The 21007-nt window shown below is 38.7% G+C and overlaps 1 protein-coding gene and 1 non-coding gene across 3 annotated transcripts in view; one reads left to right on the top strand and one right to left on the bottom strand.

Annotated features, from left to right (window-relative positions):
- The window catches only part of LOC115216735 (checkpoint protein HUS1-like), a 74839-nt gene extending 72496 nt beyond the window's left edge, over positions 1–2343 (bottom strand). For both annotated transcript variants that reach the window (XR_005001001.1, XM_029786280.2), the window contains exon 1: positions 2253–2343. Coding sequence is in view for 1 of the 2 variants with exons in the window: in XM_029786280.2 (XP_029642140.1) it covers positions 2253–2304 (52 nt within the window). In the remaining variant the exon portion in view is untranslated. The remainder of the gene's footprint in view (positions 1–2252) is intronic.
- Positions 2344–2867: 524 nt separating this feature from the next.
- On the top strand, positions 2868–2940 carry Trnar-ccg. The gene has a single exon. It is a non-coding gene; the product is annotated as a tRNA-Arg (tRNA).
- Positions 2941–21007: the final 18067 nt, after the last annotated feature.

Below are 21007 nucleotides of genomic sequence, written 5' to 3'. Positions count from 1 at the left end.
AGAAAGTATTAGCAGACTTGACCCCAAATGAAGAAGAGTTATGATAAAGTATTGAAGAATTAATTACACAAGTTTGTAGCAACAACCTGCCCATTTTTACAATAGATTCTTTGTATAGGTTAAAAATTGGATAGGGTCCAAAGGTGGATGCAGTGAATGGTGGATAAGGGGTGAAGAAAGTATTAGCAGACTTGATCCCAATGAAGAAGAGTTATGATAAAGTATTGAAGAGCAATTTTACAATAGATTTTTGTATAGGTTAAAAACTGGATAGGGTCCAAAGGTGGATAAGGGGTGAAGAAAGTATTAGCAGACTTGATCCCAAATGAAGAAGAGTTATGATAAAGTATTGAAGAACTAATTATACAAGTTTGTAGCAACAACCTGCCCATTTTTACAATAGATTCTTTTGTAAAGGTTAAAAATTGGATAGGGTCCTAAGGTGGATAAGGGGTGAAGAAAGTATTACCAGACTTGACCCCAAATGAAGAAGAGTTATGATAAAGTATTGAAGAATTAATTACACAAGTTTGTAGCAACAACCTGCCCATTTTTACAATAGATTCTTTGTATAGGGTTCTAAGGTGGATGCAATGAATGGTGGATAAGGGGGTGAAGAAAGTATTAGCAGACTTGATCCCAAATGAAGAAGAGTTATGATAAAGTATTGAAGAACTAATTATACAAGTTTGTAGCAACAACCTGCCCATTTTTACAATAGATTCTTTTGTAAAGGTTAAAAATTGGATAGGGTCCTAAGGTGGATAAGGGGTGAAGAAAGTATTACCAGACTTGACCCCAAATGAAGAAGAGTTATGATAAGGTATTGAAGAATTAATTACACAAGTTTGTAGCAACAACCTGCCCATTTTTACAATAGATTCTTTGTATAGGGTCCTAAGGTGGATGCAATGAATGTGGATAAGGGGTGAAGAAAGTATTACCAGACTTGACCCCAAATGAAGAAGAGTTATGATAAAGTATTGAAGAATTAATTACACAAGTTTGAAGCAACAACCTGCCCATTTTTACAATAGATTCTTTTGTAAAGGTTAAAAATTGGATAGGGTCCTAAGGTGGATAAGGGGTGAAGAAAGTATTACCAGACTTGACCCCAAATGAAGAAGAGTTATGATAAGGTATTGAAGAATTAATTACACAAGTTTGTAGCAACAACCTGCCCATTTTTACAATAGATTCTTTGTATAGGGTCCTAAGGTGGATGCAATGAATGGTGGATAAGGGGTGAAGAAAGTATTAGCAGACTTGATCCCAAATGAAGAAGAGTTATGATAAAGTATTGAAGAATTAATTATACAAGTTTGTAGCAACAACCTGCCCATTTTTACAATAGATTCTTTGTATAGGGTCCTAAGGTGGATGCAATGAATGTGGATAAGGGGTGAAGAAAGTATTACCAGACTTGACCCCAAATGAAGAAGAGTTATGATAAAGTATTGAAGAATTAATTACACAAGTTTGAAGCAACAACCTGCCCATTTTTACAATAGATTCTTTTGTAAAGGTTAAAAATTAGATAGGGTCCAAAGGTGGATGCAGTGAATGGTGGATAAGGGGTGAAGAAAGTATTACCAGACTTGATCCCAAATGAAGAATTAATTACACAAGTTTGTAGCAACAACCTGCCCATTTTTACAATAGATACTTTTGTAAAGGTTGTGAAATGTGTGTGTGTATACACTTGACCCCTATTTCACACAGCTACATAAACACATATATGAGAATAGCAAACATATTTGGTACTACTTAAATACAGAGGTCCCTAAAAACTAACCCTAGAAGACCTCTGTATTTTAGTAGTGACACATATTTTAACTATGCACAATATGGGGAAGAAACTTTTAATTTTCTATTTCTTAATGCTGACGTCGTATTTTCAATATATGATAAAAATGGACGTTACACATTCAAACTGATAATATTTTATAAAAGTTACTTACTGGGACAAACATAAAAATACTTGTATGATTAAAGGACTAAGAAATAGAAAATTTTAAAGTTTCTTTCCCATATTGTGCATAGTTAAAATATGTGTCACTACTTAAATACAAAGGTCCCGTAGGGTTAGTTTTTAGGGACCTCCTTTTTTTTAAGTAGTACCCCCAAATATGTTTGTTATTCTCATATATGTGTTTATGTAGCTGTGTAGAATAGGGGTCAAGTGTCAAAAATCATATTGGACTGAACAATATATTTCTTGTATCAAAAATTCTGAATAAAATGTTACATACGAGTAAAGTGCTGTATTGAGCCGATGTCGACCAACTTCGCCCTGAACCTCATGACAAAATGGACGTGCAGGAAAAATACTTCTTCCCGCCTGCGTCACTAAAAACACAAAATAATGTCAACTTAGTTACAATTACATTTTTAAAATAAAATCTGATTTATTAACTTTAGTAAGTAAATAAGATAAATAATTTATATAAATATTAAAAATATATTCTTTATCAAAATTGCTATTCCGTCACATTGCCGTATAAACACGCCGACTCTACCAATGAATGGTATTTTATTGTTTTATTTTTTAGATATATGTAAGTAGTAAATCATAAATGATTATGGTGTTTCGATAGCAAATATTTTAAATAAATTTAAAAAATAAACTTTATTAAATTATTGTAAACTTAAATTGTTCATTTTTAACATATAGTATGCTAATATATAGCAAATGTTGCTCAAATAGAAATTAAGATTGGTGTCAGAAATTTTGAATTCCGAATATTTTGACAACGATTTTATAAAAACAGAAAATATTTTCTTCAAAAAATTTTTTAATTCGATCATCAACCGTGTTTGAAATATAGTTGAGTATATATAAATATTATTCGAACAAATTTTACCGTGGCCCTGTGGCCTAATGGATAAGGCGTCGGCCTCCGGAGCCGAAGATTGTGGGTTCAAGTCCCATCAGGGTCGATATTGAAAGGTATAATTTTCCTGACCTATGATATGTATCTTACCCTATTCTTAACAGAGTTTTATTTTACTTTGGGATGAATGCAGTTTTCCTCTTTTCTTTCCGTAATTATCTATCCCTTTTGTAAACATAAACATTTATCCGTAACCAACATATATTATAACTCTTCATTACTTGTTCTGTCTACAATATTTCATCAGAATCACTTGTAAATATTTCTAATGAGTATAGTGGTATACTTTAATGAATGTTTATATCTATTGACCTGGACAGCTCATTACTTTCTCCGCGTTCATATTCCGCCTAAACCAGTTTTGCTTCCATTTTTCTACAGTTGATAAAATAAAAGTATTGATCAAGTATTGAGATCGATTATAGCGACTATTCTCCTTCCCTTAAAATTCAGACTTTGTTAGAGATTATATTTGAGATCATTTGCTTAACGCCTTTTGATAAATATCAATTTGTTCTACCAAATGGAACACGAGTCGTACAACTCTTGGAAACAATAAGCAGTTAATTAAATAATAATTATAATACAGTTCTATATATAAGAAATGAGGAATTATGTACATTATTTACATTTGATGGATATTTGTCCTCATCTTGCTTGTTTTTAACACAACGTTTCGGCTGATATACCCTCCAGCCTTCATCAGGTGTCTTGGGGAAATTTCCAACTTGGGTTCTCATTCCTAAGGTATTTTTCGATGTTGTTGTTGTTGTTCAGGTTACTGCCTGGAATCGAACTCGGAATCTTGGGGTTAGTAGCCCACGCTCTTAACCATGGGCATATGGCATAGTGATTAAGAGCATGGGCTACTAACCCCAAGATTCCGAGTTCAATTCCAGGCAGTAACCTGAATAATAATAATAATGATGATAACAACAACAACAATAACAACATCAAAAAATACCTCAGGAATGAGAACCCAGGTTTGAAATTTCCCCAAGACACCTGATGAAGGCTGGAGGGTATATCAGCCGAAATGTTGTGTTAACAAACAAGATGAGGACAAATATCCATCAACTGTAAATAATGTAAATAATAATTATAATGATTTATAATTATCATTTATCTTTTTTTTATCTTTTATTTTTTAAATTTTACTTGTTTCAGTCATTGGACTGCAGCCATGCTGAAACAACCCTTCAAAGGTTTTAATCAAACAAATCAATCCCAGTCTTCATCATTATCATCATCATCTTCATTTAGCATCTGCTTTCCATTGTAAAGCCATTGTAAATCAGAAGCAACTTCTGAGATTCATCATTGATGATGGTAGTTTAGTCGCTTGCAAATTGCAAGACTTTGGAACATGTGTGCTTCAACATTTCCAAACAGAGTTTTTTCCACTTTTGGTTGATCAGGATATAATCAACTTGTTACTTACTTCCACTCATGTCTGAGACATAAGTCCATAACTTGCCCTTTTTCTTTTCGAACCGAGTATTTGTAATAACTATATTGGTTTCCAATGCAAGGTCCAGGATTAAGTGGCCATCGTTGCTTGTCCGTTCATCGAATGTGAAAGCACCATTTTTTGTTCCTATGTGTGCGTTACAATTATCAAACAAGAGTGTCCTGTTGTGAGCTGGTACTGAATGAATTACATCAAGATTGTTGTAGTGTTCTTCTGCATCTCATGATCCTTCAACCAGGGCATAATACACAAAGACTGTTGTAGCAGGATTTTCACCAAAGTTATTGACACATGTGCTATTTTATGATTCCTACACCACCGCATACAGCACTGCTCTCATTCCTCCATGCTAATGTTGTGATGAGCCAACATTTTTCCAACTGGATGTACTCTATCTCATCTTTGTGCATAATTTTGTGATCAACTATTGCTAGGATGTTCTTGTAATCTCTGAATAACTTTGCAAGTTTTAGTCTTTTATGCTCCAACCATATGGTGTGTATGTTTATAGTACCAATGCTTAAAGGTCTAATTGACCAGGTTTAACATGTTGATCTTTGCTGTCAGCCACATCTCTTCCATCAGGGTTTGAAGATACAGCATTATAAGTGCCGGATAAATCCTGGCATGCATCAACAACATATAGATTAGGGGCTTGAACCCTAGTGCAGCTAGTAAACCTTATCATTATGGCCTTTCAATGCCTTAATATTGACAGGGGTCATATGCTCCTCCTGTAGATTGCATTTCCTTATTAGTAGAGGCAGGATCTCCTTTGGTCAGTCTTCTCAAGTCTTGGCTCTGACCACAGAATTCTATCAGGATGAATCAAGCTCAGCTTGCCTACACATACAACACCAAAGAAAAAACAAGTACATAACTGATACATCCTGAAAAGTGATACAGATCTGCAGCTGTGATACCAATTTACTGCTCTACAAAATGGTTTGGAGTCAATAGAAAACCTCTATGAACATTTTATCACAGCTAACAGAGAAGCAAAAGAACAAATGATACCATCAAAGAAGCACCATTCTAAGAAAAGAACATCAGCTTAACCAAGAGTTATTTCAGCCAGGAAGAATGTGCTAAGAGCATTTAACTGCTATCAAGAGAAGCCTAAGAAAGAACACAGGCTGGAACTACAAGCTGCCAAATCCACCCTTTGAAATGCCTACAAAACTATTGAAGAAGAGGAATTGGACTGCATAACTGATTAAGTCAAGGCAGCCAATGCAAATTCAATGCACAGGGAAAGCTGGAAATTGATCAATGGGACAATTGGAAGGAAAGCAGCAAATTTGAGCATCATCCATGGAAACAGCAGTGAGGAGCAAGTCCAAAAGTGGTATCAACACTTCAGTCAGCTGCTCAGATAGTGTTCCCTTGTAAGTTCCCTGGAGTTATCAAGAGGTGCAATCTGAATGAAATAATACTGGATTTTGTGAATAGGCTCTTGCAGAACCAGAAAAGTTCAGATGAGTGATCCAATATTGATTTGATGCCAATCCCAAAGTCAGGAAACTTCTGCAATGAAACTAACTACAGAGGAATTGTACTGTCCAATATCTGATTGAAAGTAATCAACAGGATTCAACTGGTGCTTGATAGCCACCTGAGACCAAATCAAAACATATTAAGACCAGGGAGATCCACAACATCTCAGATCATAGCCCTGAGGCATATCATAGAAGTTAAATAAAGACAGCTACCTACCATTAAAACCTTTGTGGAATTCAGCAAGGCATTTGACAGCATCCATCATTGCAAAAGGTTGAAGAACTCTCAAGCATATGACATTCCAGAAGAATTAGTTCTTGCCATTGCAAAGACCTACAAGAAGACCAGAGCTCATATGTTTTTGTCTGATAGAGAAACAGAATTCTTTCAAATACTAGCTGGGGTACTACAAGGAGATATATTTGCATCTTACCTGCTGCAGTTGTATTGCATTATGCAATGTGGCATAATATAGACAACAGTGACAAAGATCTTGGTTTCATCATAGAATGATAAAGACCATGGAGAGTACAAGCTATAATCTGAACTTCTCAGATGATATAGCATGCATATCTAATGAAACAGATCAAGTTCAACAGCTGTTCAGCAGAGCAGAAACATCAGCTGCTAAAGTAGACTGCACACAAATGTCAAGCAAATAGAATACATATCTTTCAACCAATCAAATGAGACTGAATTGTTTGCTTTGAGCAGTTCCAAATTGAATGTTGCTGAAGACTTCAAGTACATAGGTGGTTAGGTGAACAGTTTGGAAGAAGATATCAAGAGCAAGAAGGCACAAGCATGGACAGCCTGTGACAAACTAAAGGAAGCCTGGCACTCCAAATTGCCCAGGTAAATCAAGATCAAGCTGTTCATTGCAACTGTGAAACCAGTGCTGTTATATGGTTGTGGAACATTGACATTGACAAAGAAATTACTAAACAGGCTAAATGGGTGCTACACAAAGATGCTACAAATGGCCCTAAATGTGAAATGGCAGCAACATATGACAAATTAATGCCTTTATGAAGACCTGCTGATAATTAGCAAGATCAGCCAAAGACAGCTGCAAGTATCTAGTCACTGCACATGCCACCATGAACTGGAAGTGTCCAAATTAGTCTTATTGAACCCACTTCATGGTGAGGAAAATGTTGTGACACATTGACAACCTGATTGCAGACACTGCCCTGGAATGTATCCAGGATATCAAGATAGTGATGATGGACTGAGAAATGTGGCAGGTAGACTTCGTTGATGTGGCCCAGGTTGGAACCCAGCTATAATAATTGAAACAAGTTAGGCTCTTCATCCTCAACAATATTAATTTCAAATTTTGGCACAAGACCAGCAATTCTGAGGAAGGAATAAGTCAATTACACTGACCCCAGTGCTCAACTGGTACTTATTTGATCAAACCTGAAAGGATGAAAAGATGAAAGGAAAAGTTGACGTTGGTGGAATTTGAACTCAGAACATAAGGATGGAAGAAATGCCACTAAACATTTTACCCAGCATGCTAATGATTCTTCCAGCTCACTGTCTTTATCCTCGACGATATTAATGAACATACAATGTATCCAGATTATGTAGAAAAGATGATAATGCTAACTACTATAAGGTGCTCCCAAAATGTGAATGGCCACTGTATGGATAAGTTTAGATTGATAAGTTAAACTTACCATCAATCTCCCTTTTTCAAACTTGTGCCTGTGCAAAAAGATGACATTACTATTTCAAATTAGTCTTCAAAAATGAGCAAAAGATATATTCTCCATTAATATTCATTGCATATGGATGTAGACAGTTACATACAGAAATGCCAGTCATTTAAAGTGGATGGAACTTCTGGAAAAGGGAGACCCAGGAAGACATGGAATGAAGTACTGAAGACAGATCTCAAAACATTGAACCTTACGAAGGAGATTACAAAAGACTAAGATATCTGGCATCTTTTTTTATGCAAGAAGACCCATCTGCCACAGCAGACTTGATACTGATGCTGGTGCCACATACAAAAACACTGGTGCTTGTGCCACATAAAAAGCACTCATGCTGGTACCACGTTTTTAATTAATCAAGCATTATCTTATAGCTTAGAGATTTCAATGATGTGATTTAGAATAATGTTGTAGTGTAGGTGTGAGAAACCAGATCTGGTCAATTTGAGCATAAAATAGAAAGAATATTTGGGCTGGATACACTAGCATAGCTAGAGTGTGTACCATCTGGGGTGGCCCTTCCATTTGCTGTCCCCGGGCCCCACAAAAAACTTATATTGCCTACTGCAGACCCAAAAGTGGTGCCCCTTTAAAAGTGCCACCTGGGGCAGCCCCACCACCACCACCACCACCATCTATGCTTGTGGCTGGATGTGGTCAGTTTAAATGCTAACAGCTTAAACTTATTTTTAAAAATCATATTTGTCTTCAACATTTTTGATGAGGTTTTCGAACACTTCAGTAGCAAGGAGTTTCAAATCTGAATGCATATGAACCTTTCACCTTGGGCAAGTGATATCCCATTATTGCTAGAAAGAACAGCCAACTCTTTCAGGAATTCTCTCTTCCTTTACCATCTGAAATAGAAAGGAAGGATACACTTGATAATGTAATACTAGCTATACCAGTTTGAAGAAAAGATGAGATAGTTATGGCTGGAGCACATTTGATTATAAATGTTTTGGATCAGGGATGTCATGGGCTATGCAACAACAACACCAGCAACAACAACAGTGATGATTTAGTGGATATTGAGTTTTGTTTTAATAAACCACCTTTGATTTTTTTTTTTTTTTTGTTAAAATTCTGGTGATGAGGATTAACTCTAGATTCCATCCCCGCCCATATAGTTCATGAATTTAGAGGGTTTAGATTTGAGATACTATCCTTTTATTTCCCATTATAGATGGGCAGATTTGCTATCTTACTATAACAGGCTTTATGTCTATCTGTCCGTCCATCTGTACAGCTGGCTGAACCAATGGTTATGATACTTTTCGGGATTACTAAGACGGTTGACAGGAAAGTTTTTAGCATTAAAAAATCAGAAAATATTATTATTTCGTGGATATCGATTTTTGATACCTTCACATTTTTATTAAAAATTCACAGACCATAATTAACTCTTGATTATCATCATATAGTTCACAACCCCATCATAGATATGAAGGGGGTCATGAGGATGGTTAATAGCGAAAATGAAATGGAAAAAGTATGTGTCAGTATACAGTGTGTGTGATTATGTAGTAGTTATTGAAGTGTGTTAGTCTCAAGCAGGATTCCAAATAGTTAATTGAAGTGACTGTTGTTTACATCTCAGTTTTGTCAATCAGAATAACCCATGGTCCCAGAACATCCAGACATTATTCACATAGAACAGTGTGAGGTAAGTTTTAGTTTGATTTATTGCAACCCTAAAGATTCCGCTCATGCATTCACAGCAAACAAGGCACAGGGCCAGACTTTAGATCGTGTAAGGGTATTTTTATCCACTCTGATGTTTACACATGGCCAGTTATACATCGCTATGAGAGTAGAGCAACAGACTCCAGCAATTTGAAAATTAGTGTCATCCAAACAGAAAATATCATCTACAAAGAAGTTTTGTAATCATTTTGATATTATAAAACGGAATATCTATATATATAAAACTGTAGTTGTGTGAGTGTCTGTCCCCTTCGATTTAGATTCCTAACTACTCCCACATTTTGCGGTGCAGTTTAGCCAAATTCAGGTATCTTATAGTCGTGATTCATATCGAGCCTGTCTGAGTATTAGCGCGCATCTACGATGAGTCTACGATTTTAAAAATAATTTAACATCATTTTTTATTCCATTTTAATGCATAATTTTTAGTGTGTCGATGGCGGCGGAGTTGGCATCCATGGTCACACCTGCACCTGTTTGCTTCTCCCCCTTCTTCCCTCCCTCGTGAAGCTGTGGGGAAGGGAGTGTAAGGAAATCAACGTTGTAAAGCGTTGTCAAGGAGACCAGCATTCTTTTAGAACAACAACTTCATGGCTTGAAGACACCAAAACAGAAATGGCTAAGAAAGCCCGAATTGGCATCTATAAGGGAAGTAACTCTCTAAAAATGCTTATATAGTTATTTCCCTTACAAACCCGAGCAACGCCAGGCGATACTGCTAGTGATTCATAATTTAAATAAGGAAATTTTTAAACTTTGAATGTATAAGAGTAAACATGTGTAAAATAGTGTAAACAACTAAAATAAAAGTTTATCTAAATAACATTTTTTCTTAATATTTCTTATGTAGTGGTCGAAGGAAGCTCTGGCTTTCATTAGGAATGGTCCATATATCCATTCATGATACAGAGGCTGGGAGCCTATTTCAGTTTGGGAGTGAATCATCATCACATGTCACTTTGTCGAAAACACATGTCTTATAGCTGCAATAGAATGCTGTATCACCAACAATAATGTGATTTCTCTAAGACATCACCCAGTAATCTATCAAGTCCACTTACACATTTCTCATTACATACTGCTGTTATGACTTTCCTCCCTCATTTTATGCCTCCATCGTAGATGGGTAGATTTTCTAGTACCTATAATGGTGATACTTTAAAAAAAAAAAAAAAAATTTTTTTTAATTTATCTGCATGCAGGGTATGCATCACCCTCCCGATACCTTCTTTTTTCATTGTTAATTTTATTGATAATTTATTTGAATTGACTATATATATACTAGCAGAAAGACCGCTCTCCAGGCAGTTTTCTGCTAGCCCCTTGATAATATTTTCATATTTGATTCCCAATTCTAATAATTTTTATATTTTACATCTAATTATTTCTTTGTATATTAGTGCTCACTTGCTTAGTTAATATGGCATTCATTATTTTATCAGTCATAATTTCTCTTTTTTAAACAAACATCATGGTAGTCCAACAACAGAGGGTTAGGGTGTCATTACACCTCCACACAGCATACATTTAAAATGTTTTGTATGTAACACCTGTATTTAAATAGTACCATTAAGGGACTCTGTATTTAAGTATTACCAATTTCATTTCAACATTATAATTTCATCTGTATCAAAATATTTTCGCCGCTTTGAAACCGCAACCTGTTCACTGACAAAATTTCACAAAAGTGATGCAGCATAAAGCTCGGTCAGAGAGCGTGCATGCGCACACACACATTCATTGCCTTTCATTTGTGTTTATCTGTATCTATGTATGCGCGCAAGTGTGTACTGGAGTATGTGTTTGTCACTGCTAAAGTCGCTCATGCAACTTGTTTCTGTATATATTGGCTAAGTGGTATAAAATGTTTAGAAACTGTGAATAAGGTGCAATTTTAAAGTACTTGTTGGTAACTTTTTTTCCTCCTCGTCTTCTAATAGTAATTACCCAACTATCTAGGCTCTCCTCACAGCCATCCCGCATTCAAAAATTATATGGGTATTTAAAAAAAATTTTCATTTTGAAAATAATATTTTCACATTATGTATACATTAATAGAATAAACTATTGGGTTTCCAAATAGCGAATTAAAGCTTAAAAGAGAAAGTGAGAGACTTTGCAAATGAAAATGGAATACTCCGCAGTGAATGCAATGGATATTTAAATCTGTAAATAATTGGACACAGTGAATGCAATGGATATTTAAATTTGTGAGAAACTGGAGTTAAAAAATTTCAATAAATTTGAGAAACTGAAATTATAGGAAATTTCTTAGAACATAAGTTTGTAAAAATATTTCCAGACGGTCAACCCTTTAATAATTGCTTTCTTTTAGTACTTTTAATAATTGTTACATACCTAAATAATAAGCAGCTTTCTCCATTATAGTATGTATATATATATATATATATATATATATATATTGATAGAAATGGCAAGACAACATATGAATGAAAGAGACCTCGATATTATGTAAATAGAGGAATTTATCTGTAAATATAATATGTGACCATTATCATGGTTACTAAATAATTGTCACATATTATATTTACTTACTTGTACTTGTGGCGACATTCACCTTGGGCGGGTTGAGTCGGCTTCTTCTACCACCCTAGAGGCATCTCGAACCATGGCAGCCCACGCACGACGGTCCTGCGCCAGTTCACTGGAGATAGCGAGCCAGTCACAGTTCCATCGGCGCAGGCCAACCACCTGTGGACCCGTGAGCACAGAGAGGTCCTCCTTGATCATCATAACCCAGGTCTTCAGCTGCCTGCCCGCACGTTTCCGCCAGTTGGGAAGTGGAGTTGGGAGAAGGACATCACAGCTCAGTTCACCCACCGGACGCCTACATGCATGGCCAAACCACCACCTTAAGCACCATTGCAGAAGGACAGATGGAAGGGGCCGCAGAGACAGGCGAAGTCGGAGATTGGCGGTGGGAACTCGATCCACCCAACGGCAGTGAAGAATGCACCGGAGGCAGTCATTGTCGAAGACTTCCAGCCTTCATTGATCGACCACCCGCATAGGCCACGTTTCACAGCCATAGAGAAGTACTGTACTAACGACGGCCTGATATATTCACCCTTTGGTCACTGATGAGATCTCCCTTCCGTCCCACAGACACTGCTTTAGGCGTCCAAAGGCAGATCGAGCAGCATTGATGCGATGATCAACTTCAGCTGCACCCTGACCGTTTGGGATCACCGTTGAGCCCAAGTAGATGAAAGCCTCCACATCCTCCAGGTCCTCGCCTGCGAGAGATATTGGCTGCCAGATGTCAGTTGGAACCAACGACCTCATCACCTTCAACTTGGTGGCATTGATTCGGAGACCAACCGTGGCTGCTGCTGTTTGAACCCCTTCGAGTGCTGCTTGAACATCCTCCCTGCTTGCACCCATCAGTACAATGTCATCCGCATAGGCCAGGTCTGTCACCACAACTCCTCTCCCAACCTCTACACCCCGGTAGTCCCGGAGCGCGGTGTTGAGAACATAGTCAATGGCGTAGATGAAGAGGGTTGGCGACAGCGTGCACCCCTGCCGCACACCTGTCCCAACATCAAATGGCGCCGTCTGCTCACCATAGACCCTGACACGTGCTCGAGTCGATCGGTAGTAGCCTTGTATGAGGTGGAGCACCTTTTCTGGGATACCGTCCGCCTGCATTATACACCACAGAGCCTCCCAATCTACTGAATCAAAGGCAGCAGTGAAGTCGATGAAGCATAGAACAGTAGGCTGCTGGTACACCCACCATTGCTCCAGAACACGCTGGAGGTTGAAGATTTGATCGACACACCCTCTTCCCGGACGGAAGCCACCCTGAGAAGGCCGGGTACGGACATCACGGACGGTCTGGAACCTCTTCAGCAGAAGAATTGTGAAGGATTTGGCAGCAACATCGATAAGGCTGATGCCCCTATAGTTTGAGCACAGCCTTTTGTCACCTGTTTTGAAGAACGGCAGGAGGGTTGCATCGCTCCAGTCCTCAGGGAAATGCTCCATCGCCCACACCATGGAGAAGACTCGATGGAGTCAGGATGCGAAGACATCTGGCTCAGCTTTGTACACCTTTGCTGGAATACCATCTTCGCCTGGCACTTTGTTGTTCCGGAGATGGGTCAGGACACCGCGTATCTCCTCAACCGTTGGAGGGGCAGTACTGCAACTGCAGTCGTCCCTAATTGGCTGCACGAAGGTTTGTGAAGATGGTGGCGGATGGTTGAGCAGCTCGGAGCAGTGGTCCTGCCATCGATCCAGCCGGTCACTAAGATTCATAATGACCGTGCCAGTCCGATCTCAGATCATCTCACTGATACCCATATTGCCTCGGCTAGCCTGTTTCACCAGCTGGTAGAGTTTGCACGAGTCACCACAGGCTGCTGCCCCTTCCGTCCACTCTGTGAATGCATGCCAGTGTGCATTCTGAAGGCGCGTTGTCGCAGATCTCGAAAATTTGGTGCACCCTCCAGTCGAGCCACTCTCGCCCTCTCAGCGAGTTCAAGAGTGTCACCGGAGATCCAGTCCCGATGGCACTATCTGGTGGACCCAAGATGCTTCCCGGCCACCTCAGTCATCACCGTCTAGAGTGCACTCCATTCCTGCTCCGGTTGTTGAACCAACTCATCGCCAAGCGCTAGGAATCGGTTTCTGAGCTCAAGCCAAAAATGGTTCCCAGATATATATATATATATATATATATATATATACAATGGGTTTCTTTCAGTTTCTGTCTACTAAATCCATTCACAAGGCTTTGGTCAGCCTGAGGTTATGGTAAAAGACATTTGCCCAATGTACAATAAAGTGGGACTGAACCTGGAGCCATGTAGTTGGGAAGCAAGCTTCTTACCACACAACCAGATAATATTTGCTCATAGCCAGACATTTTTTTTGCAGAATATTGGAAATGCATGTCATAGTTTGTATAACAGTCACACTTGCTTAAACATATTATATGATGGTAAGACAAGCACACGCGCACGCATATACACATACATACACACACACATACACATGCTCATATACTGCATGTTTATATAGCTTGTTCGCTTTGCAGCAATGTGGTTTTGGGTTCAATACTATTGTGCAGCACCTTGAGCCAGTGTCTTCCATAATAGCTCTCCCACCAACCAATGTCCTGTGAGTGAATTTGGTAGACAGAAACTGCGCATGTGCACGTGTGTGTGTGTGTGTGTGTGTGTGTGTGTGTCTGTCTGTCCACTACCACTTGGCAGTCAGTGTTGATTTGTTTATGTCCCTACAACCAAGCAGTTCAGCAAAAAAGACCAATTGGATAAATACCAGAATTTAAAAAATAAGTTTGGTCAACTAAACTATGTGTGTGTGTGTGTGTGTGTGCATGTGCGCGCATGTGTGTGTGTGCGTGTGTGTGTATGTGTATGCGTATCTATACACACACACACACACACACATATATACTAAAAATTAATTTAAACAGCTAGCCGCAAAACAAACCCATATAGAAAAAATTTAGTCGCCTAATTGTGACTGTGGGTGCTAAAAGCACAGTCATTGTTTGAAATAAGAGCCTAATAGCTTATAGCTGTATAAAAAGAACATTTATATACACTAACAGGGTAGATAACTGCCCCAAGAGCAAAGCTAGAACACTGAGCTGTAATTGTCCTGTAATTAGGACTTGTCAACAGTGTGACTCTATTGCTTTAGTGGAACAGATAAATTCCTCCATCGGAATCTTTTTATCCTTTCATCTCCTTACTTGTTTTAGTCTTAGACTGTGGTCATGCTGGAGCACCACCTTGAATTTTTAATCGAATGAATCAATCCCAGTACTTTATTTTTTAAGCCTAGTATTTATTCTGTTGGTCTCTTTTGCCAAACCACTTAGTTACAGGGATGCAAACACACCAGCACCGGTTGTCAAGCGGTGGTGAGGATACAAACACAGACACACATACAAGTATATATTCATGTATATAAACAATGGGCTTCTTTCAACACACATACAAGTATATATTCATGTATATAAACAATGGGCTTCTTTCAGTTTCCGTCTGCCAAATCCACTCACAAGGCTTTGGGTAGCCTGTGACTATATTAGAAGTGCCATGCAGTGGGACTGAACCTGGAAATATGTGATTGGGAAGAAAGCTTCTTATCACAAAGCCATGCCATATATTCGCCATATAGATTATGAGTTGATCTGAGATTAACCTTTTTGTTACCATATTTTTGTTGAAATATATGAGCATGTGTGTGTGTGTGTGTGTGTATGCGCGTGTTTGCCTTACCATCGTATATGTTTAACCCTTTCAATACCAACACAGCTGAAACCACCTCTGGCTCTGTAGTACAAATGTCTTGTTTTCATAAGTCCTGAATTAAAATCTTCCGCCAAACCTTAGTCACAATTTGCTTCAATTAATAATTAAGATAATTAAGAATTTAGTTAACTAACTTTGATTATAATTAAGCTGATGCTTGGAAACATGAACTAACATGTAATTCTGATGGAAGGTTTTCACTTAGAATACTTTCACCAAAAATTTGTCACAGATCCCGGGCTGGTTTCAGGCAGATTGATATCCAAGGGTTAAACAAATACAACAACCTTTGGCTAGCTAATATATAAGACTATTCAACTCTCAACACTAGAGTTAAGAGAATGTCTATATAAGATAAGATTCCCACTCCTCTTTCTATTTTTGGTACTGTGACCTCAATAAGACAAGACTTCATTTATGCAATTTACTACCCAAATATGCATTACTACTATAACTAGAGGTCCAAAGGACAACCTGCAGAATTGAAGAGGGTAGGTGGGGAGTATTATAGTGTATTCTGGGATATATCAAAACCAAATTAACCACTGAACAAAATATCTATTAGGAAGTCTTTTATCTTTTATTTTTTATCTGTTTCAGTCGGTAGACTGCGATCATGCTGGAGCATTGCCTTGAAGTACTTATTGTCTTTTAAGCCTGGTACATATACTATCAGTCTCTTATTGGTGAACTGCTAAGTTACCGAGATGTAAACAAACCAGCAATGGTTGTCAAGTGGCCATGGGGAACAAATACAGCCACAAGGACACACATCATCATCATCATCATCATCATCATCATCATCGTTTAGCGTCCGTTTTCCATGCTAGCATGGGTTGGACGGTTCTACTGGGGTCTGTGAAGCCAGAAGGCTTCATCAGGCCCAGTCAAATCTGGCAGTGTTTCTACGGCTGGATGCCCTTCCTAACGCCAACCACTCCGTGAGTGTAGTGGGTGCTTTTTACGTGCCACCCACACACATGCAAATATATGCAGTGGTACCTTGACTTATGAGTGTCCCAACTGACAAGTTTTTTTGAGATATGAGCTATCTCGGTCAATCTTTTGCTTTGTGTTGTGAGCTGAAATTCAGGTCACGAGCCAACTTCAGCTACCCCGCTGCTAGTTGGTATAGTGAATACCACTGTGAATGTCGTACCATCTGCCCAGTATCCTGTGTCTCACTCAATAGCTAGAGAGACATGCACATAAGCAAGTGCGAAGACCATTATAATATTGATAGCAAGAGAGGCATGTGCTTTAGCAAGTGCGAAGATCATTAGTAGATCATTAGCTAGAGGGGTGGTAAAATGCTTAGTTAGTCATTGCTGGCTACAGAAGCATCAGTGTTGTGTTCATAATTGTACTTGCAGTTATTTTGCAAAACTTCGGTTTCCAATCATGGCTCTGAAGAAAGTGAGTGTGACGGACAGTGCTGAGAAGAAGAAGCGGATGATGTGCATTGATGAAGACATACGTGTAGTTGACTTAGCGAAGCAGTACGAGCATAGCACTTCTATGATCTGCACTATACTGAAGCAGAAGGAGTCGATAAAGGCCTATAACATCAGCCAAAATAATTTCTAAACAGCCAACATCTATCCATGAAAATATGGAGAAGCTGGAGATAATGTGATTGATGGAGAAGCAGCTCGCAAAAGACACTGTGATGGAGACTATAATCTGTGAGAAAACATGAGCTATTTATGCTGATTTGTTGCAGAAGACCCCAGGCACTTGTACAGATGAGGAATTTGGCAAGCTGTTTAAAGCCAGTTGGGGCCAGTTTGAGTATTTAAAAAAAAAGGGCCAGCATTCACTCCCTTGTCAGGCATGGTGAGGCAGCAAGCATGGATATGAAGGCAGCAGGGGATTACCTCAGAAGTTTTGCCGGAATTATAGCAGCCAAAGGATACGTCCCCCAGTAAGTCTTCAACTGTGATGACACAGGACTTTTTTGGAAGAAGATGCCAAAGAGGACTTATATAATGGCAGAGGAGAAGAGGATGTCAGGCCACAAACCCATGAAGAATAGGCTAAGCCTCACACTGTGTGCCAATGTGAGCAGCAACTGCAAGATTTATCATTCGTTTATCATTCAGAAAACTCCAGAGTCTTTAAGTCACAAGATTCTGAAAGAAAATCTACAGGTTATGTGGAGAGCAAACCTGAGGGCATGGGTCATCAGGCAATTCTTTGTAGTGGGTGAATTTGGTCTTTGCTTCTGACATTAAGAAATATCTCTAGGAAAATAGCCTACTCCTGCAAGCCTTTCTCATCCTAGACAATGCACCTGCTCACCCTCCTAACCTCGAAGATGACATCCTTGAAGAGTTCAGGTTTATAAAGGTTATCTTTCTTCCACCTAACACCACCCCTATCCTGTAGCCCATGGACCAGTAGGTGATTTCTAATTTCAAGAAGTTTTTCACCAAGCACTTGTTCCGCCGCTGCCTTGAGGTGACGGAGAGCACAAATCTCACCCTTTGATATTATCAATATGGCCTGGCAGGGTGTTACAAAGAGGACCTTGACTTCTGCATGAAAGAAGCTGTGGCCTGAGGTTGTGTCTGAAATGGACTTTGAAAGACTCGAACCCAAAGTGGCAGTGGTGGAAGAAATTGTATTTCTTGTCAAGTCCATGGGCCTGAACATGGATGAAGGTGACATTAATAAGCTTATCGAGGAACACTCTGAGGAACTGACAATGGAAGAGCTAAAGGAGATACAGATGCAGCCACACACAGAGGTTTTGCAGGAAATAGGTGGTGTGGAGGAGGTTGTCTCTGCAAGTGCAATAAAGGAAATGTTGGGAATGTGGGAGAAACTTTCAGACTTTATTCAAAAGAAACACTATATATATATATATATATATATATATATATATATATATACAAGTCCCACATTAGAGTCCTCACTCATATCACTATCAAACCAAGAGTTTAACTATGGTCTGTTCATAGTACTTACTTAGCATTACCTGCCACTTTTTGGGTCTTCTAGATACCAATACCTCTCATACCCTATATATATATATATTATATATATATATATACACACACACATTTATACATAACATACATACTTACATATATGTGATAGAATCTCCCATTGAAGATGAGACAACACATGTGAGTTTAGCTTTTGCTGAATGACCTATGCCAAATATTTGTATATAGAGATCAAATATATGTGCTGTACGTTGGCTCACCTCCTCCATCAAATCAGTGTTGCCGGAAAAGATGCACAGTGTACCACACCACATGTAAGGTGCCAAAGTGATCATAGAGCAATGGGAGATGCAGTGTTTTGCTCAAGAATACAACACACCACTGGGTCTAGGAACTGAAACCACAATCTTGTGATCATAAGTGCAACACTAATCCTGAGACCATATACCCTCATGCACACACTCACACACGTGTGTGTGAGTGTGGGTGTATTGTTGGCGATACGATATCAAATTACTTAAGATAATATGTGTATACGATTTGTGCTGAAACTCTAGTTTTGAATGCAGGAATGTGGTAGCTGCCTAAACGAAGATTTGCTATAGGCAATATATTGATTAAGCTGGTAGATGTGTAACAGAACAAAGGGAAGACAGGCAAACAACAGGTGTTTGGTTAGATTATGACATGTTTATACAATACATAGAGAAAAACAAGAGCCTAAAGGAATACAAATTACAGGAGGTCAGTAAAAGTTCCACTGTGGAAAGTTCTTAATTGTTGTGATGTAAACTATTAGACTGCAGGCAGAACCGGTATTGGGGAGTGTGGGACCCAATTAGAGAATTGTCAGTAGGGCCCTCTACTCTACAAAAGCTGAAGATTGATGTTTATGCTTTGTGTTGTATGCCAGTCCCAACCTAAAGTTTGAGGCTCCACCATTAGCCACAATAGTATACTAAAAATTCATCATACTATCCTCTGCTTGAGTGTGTGCACAGGGCCCTCTCTTGGTGTGGGACTCAATTTAAACAAATTTAATTGGCTTAAAACAGGCCCTGACTGTAGGAAGAGGTAGAAGGGAAATCTGTAGTATTCAGATGACATAGTTTGATGGGTTGTAACTGAAAGAGAAGTAAAAAACTCATTATCCTTCAAAAGATGATCTAAGTTACCACAAATATGTTGGATGCTGGCAACATGTAGAAGACTGTACCAATTATGCAACTGTTCTTGAAACAGCTGGGTCAATCTGAACAGGTTTTTTTTTCTTGTTTTGACATCATACATGCTTTGTTGTTCAGTTTCAAGCTTCTGAGAAAATCATGTTTGGGCATGAAGAAATATTGATTTCAAATTGAGGCACAGGGCCAGCAATTTCAGGGAAGAGGGTAAGTTAATTACACTGACCCCAGTGTTCAACTGATACTTATTTTATTGACCACCCCCTCCCACAAAGAAAAATTATGAAAGGCAAAGTCAACCTTGGTGGCACTTGAATTCAGAACTTAAGGTTGGAAGAAATGCCACAAAGCATTTTAACTGATGCAGTAATGATTCTTATTTCTTTATTGCCCACAAGGGGCTAAACATAGAGGGGACAAACAAGGACAGACAAACGGAGTAAGTCGATTATATCGACCCCAGTGCATAACTGATACTTAATTAATCGACCCCGAAAGAATGAAAGGCAAAGTCGACCTCGGCGGAATTTGAACTCAGAACGTAGCGGCAGACGAAATACTACTGAGCATTTCACCCTGCGAGTTAACGTTTCCGCCAGCTCGCCGCCTTATGATGCAGTAATGATTCTGCCAGCTCACCACCCTGGCATGGGGAAATATTACCTTGCATGGGAAACAGGTGAAAAATGGCAACAGAAAGGGCATCATGCTGTAGAAAATCTGCCGCCGTGAATTCTGTCCGAACTATGCGAGCATAGAAAAGTGGAAGTTAAAACAATGATGATGATGATGATGATGACAACATATGAAAGCACATGGCTACGTAATTAGGGTCTAGGCCTCATGATTATAAATTTGTGAGTTCAATACTTGGAAGAGGAAGCAAGATGCCTGCTCTCATGTTTTTTTTTCTTTCTTGTTTTGATATCATACATGCTTTGTTGTTCATTTTCAATCTTCTAAGAAAATCATGTCTGGGCATGAAGAAATATCGATTTCAAATTGAGGCACAACTGAAAACGAGTACCAGCCAATTGCTAATTCCTGATGCAGCTCTCTCTCTCTCACTTGTTCTCCCTCTCTCTCTCTCTCTCTCTCTCTCTCTCTCTCTCTCTCTCTGCTCCATTGGACAAGTGTGAGGAGAGAGGGTTTCAATGTCTACTTGAAGCTACTCCTAAAACAACAAGCAAAAGTGCGATACAAACTATTAGGTCATACTTACCGGCAAGTGACAACTAGGATATTAATTTCTGCACAATGAA

The sequence above is a fragment of the Octopus sinensis genome, linkage group LG10, assembly GCF_006345805.1.
Source record: "Octopus sinensis linkage group LG10, ASM634580v1, whole genome shotgun sequence".
Classification (NCBI taxonomy): Eukaryota; Metazoa; Mollusca; class Cephalopoda; order Octopoda; family Octopodidae; genus Octopus; species Octopus sinensis.
The sequence above is the reverse complement of the archived record's forward strand: the minus strand, read 5'-3'. Positions and strand labels throughout refer to the sequence as shown.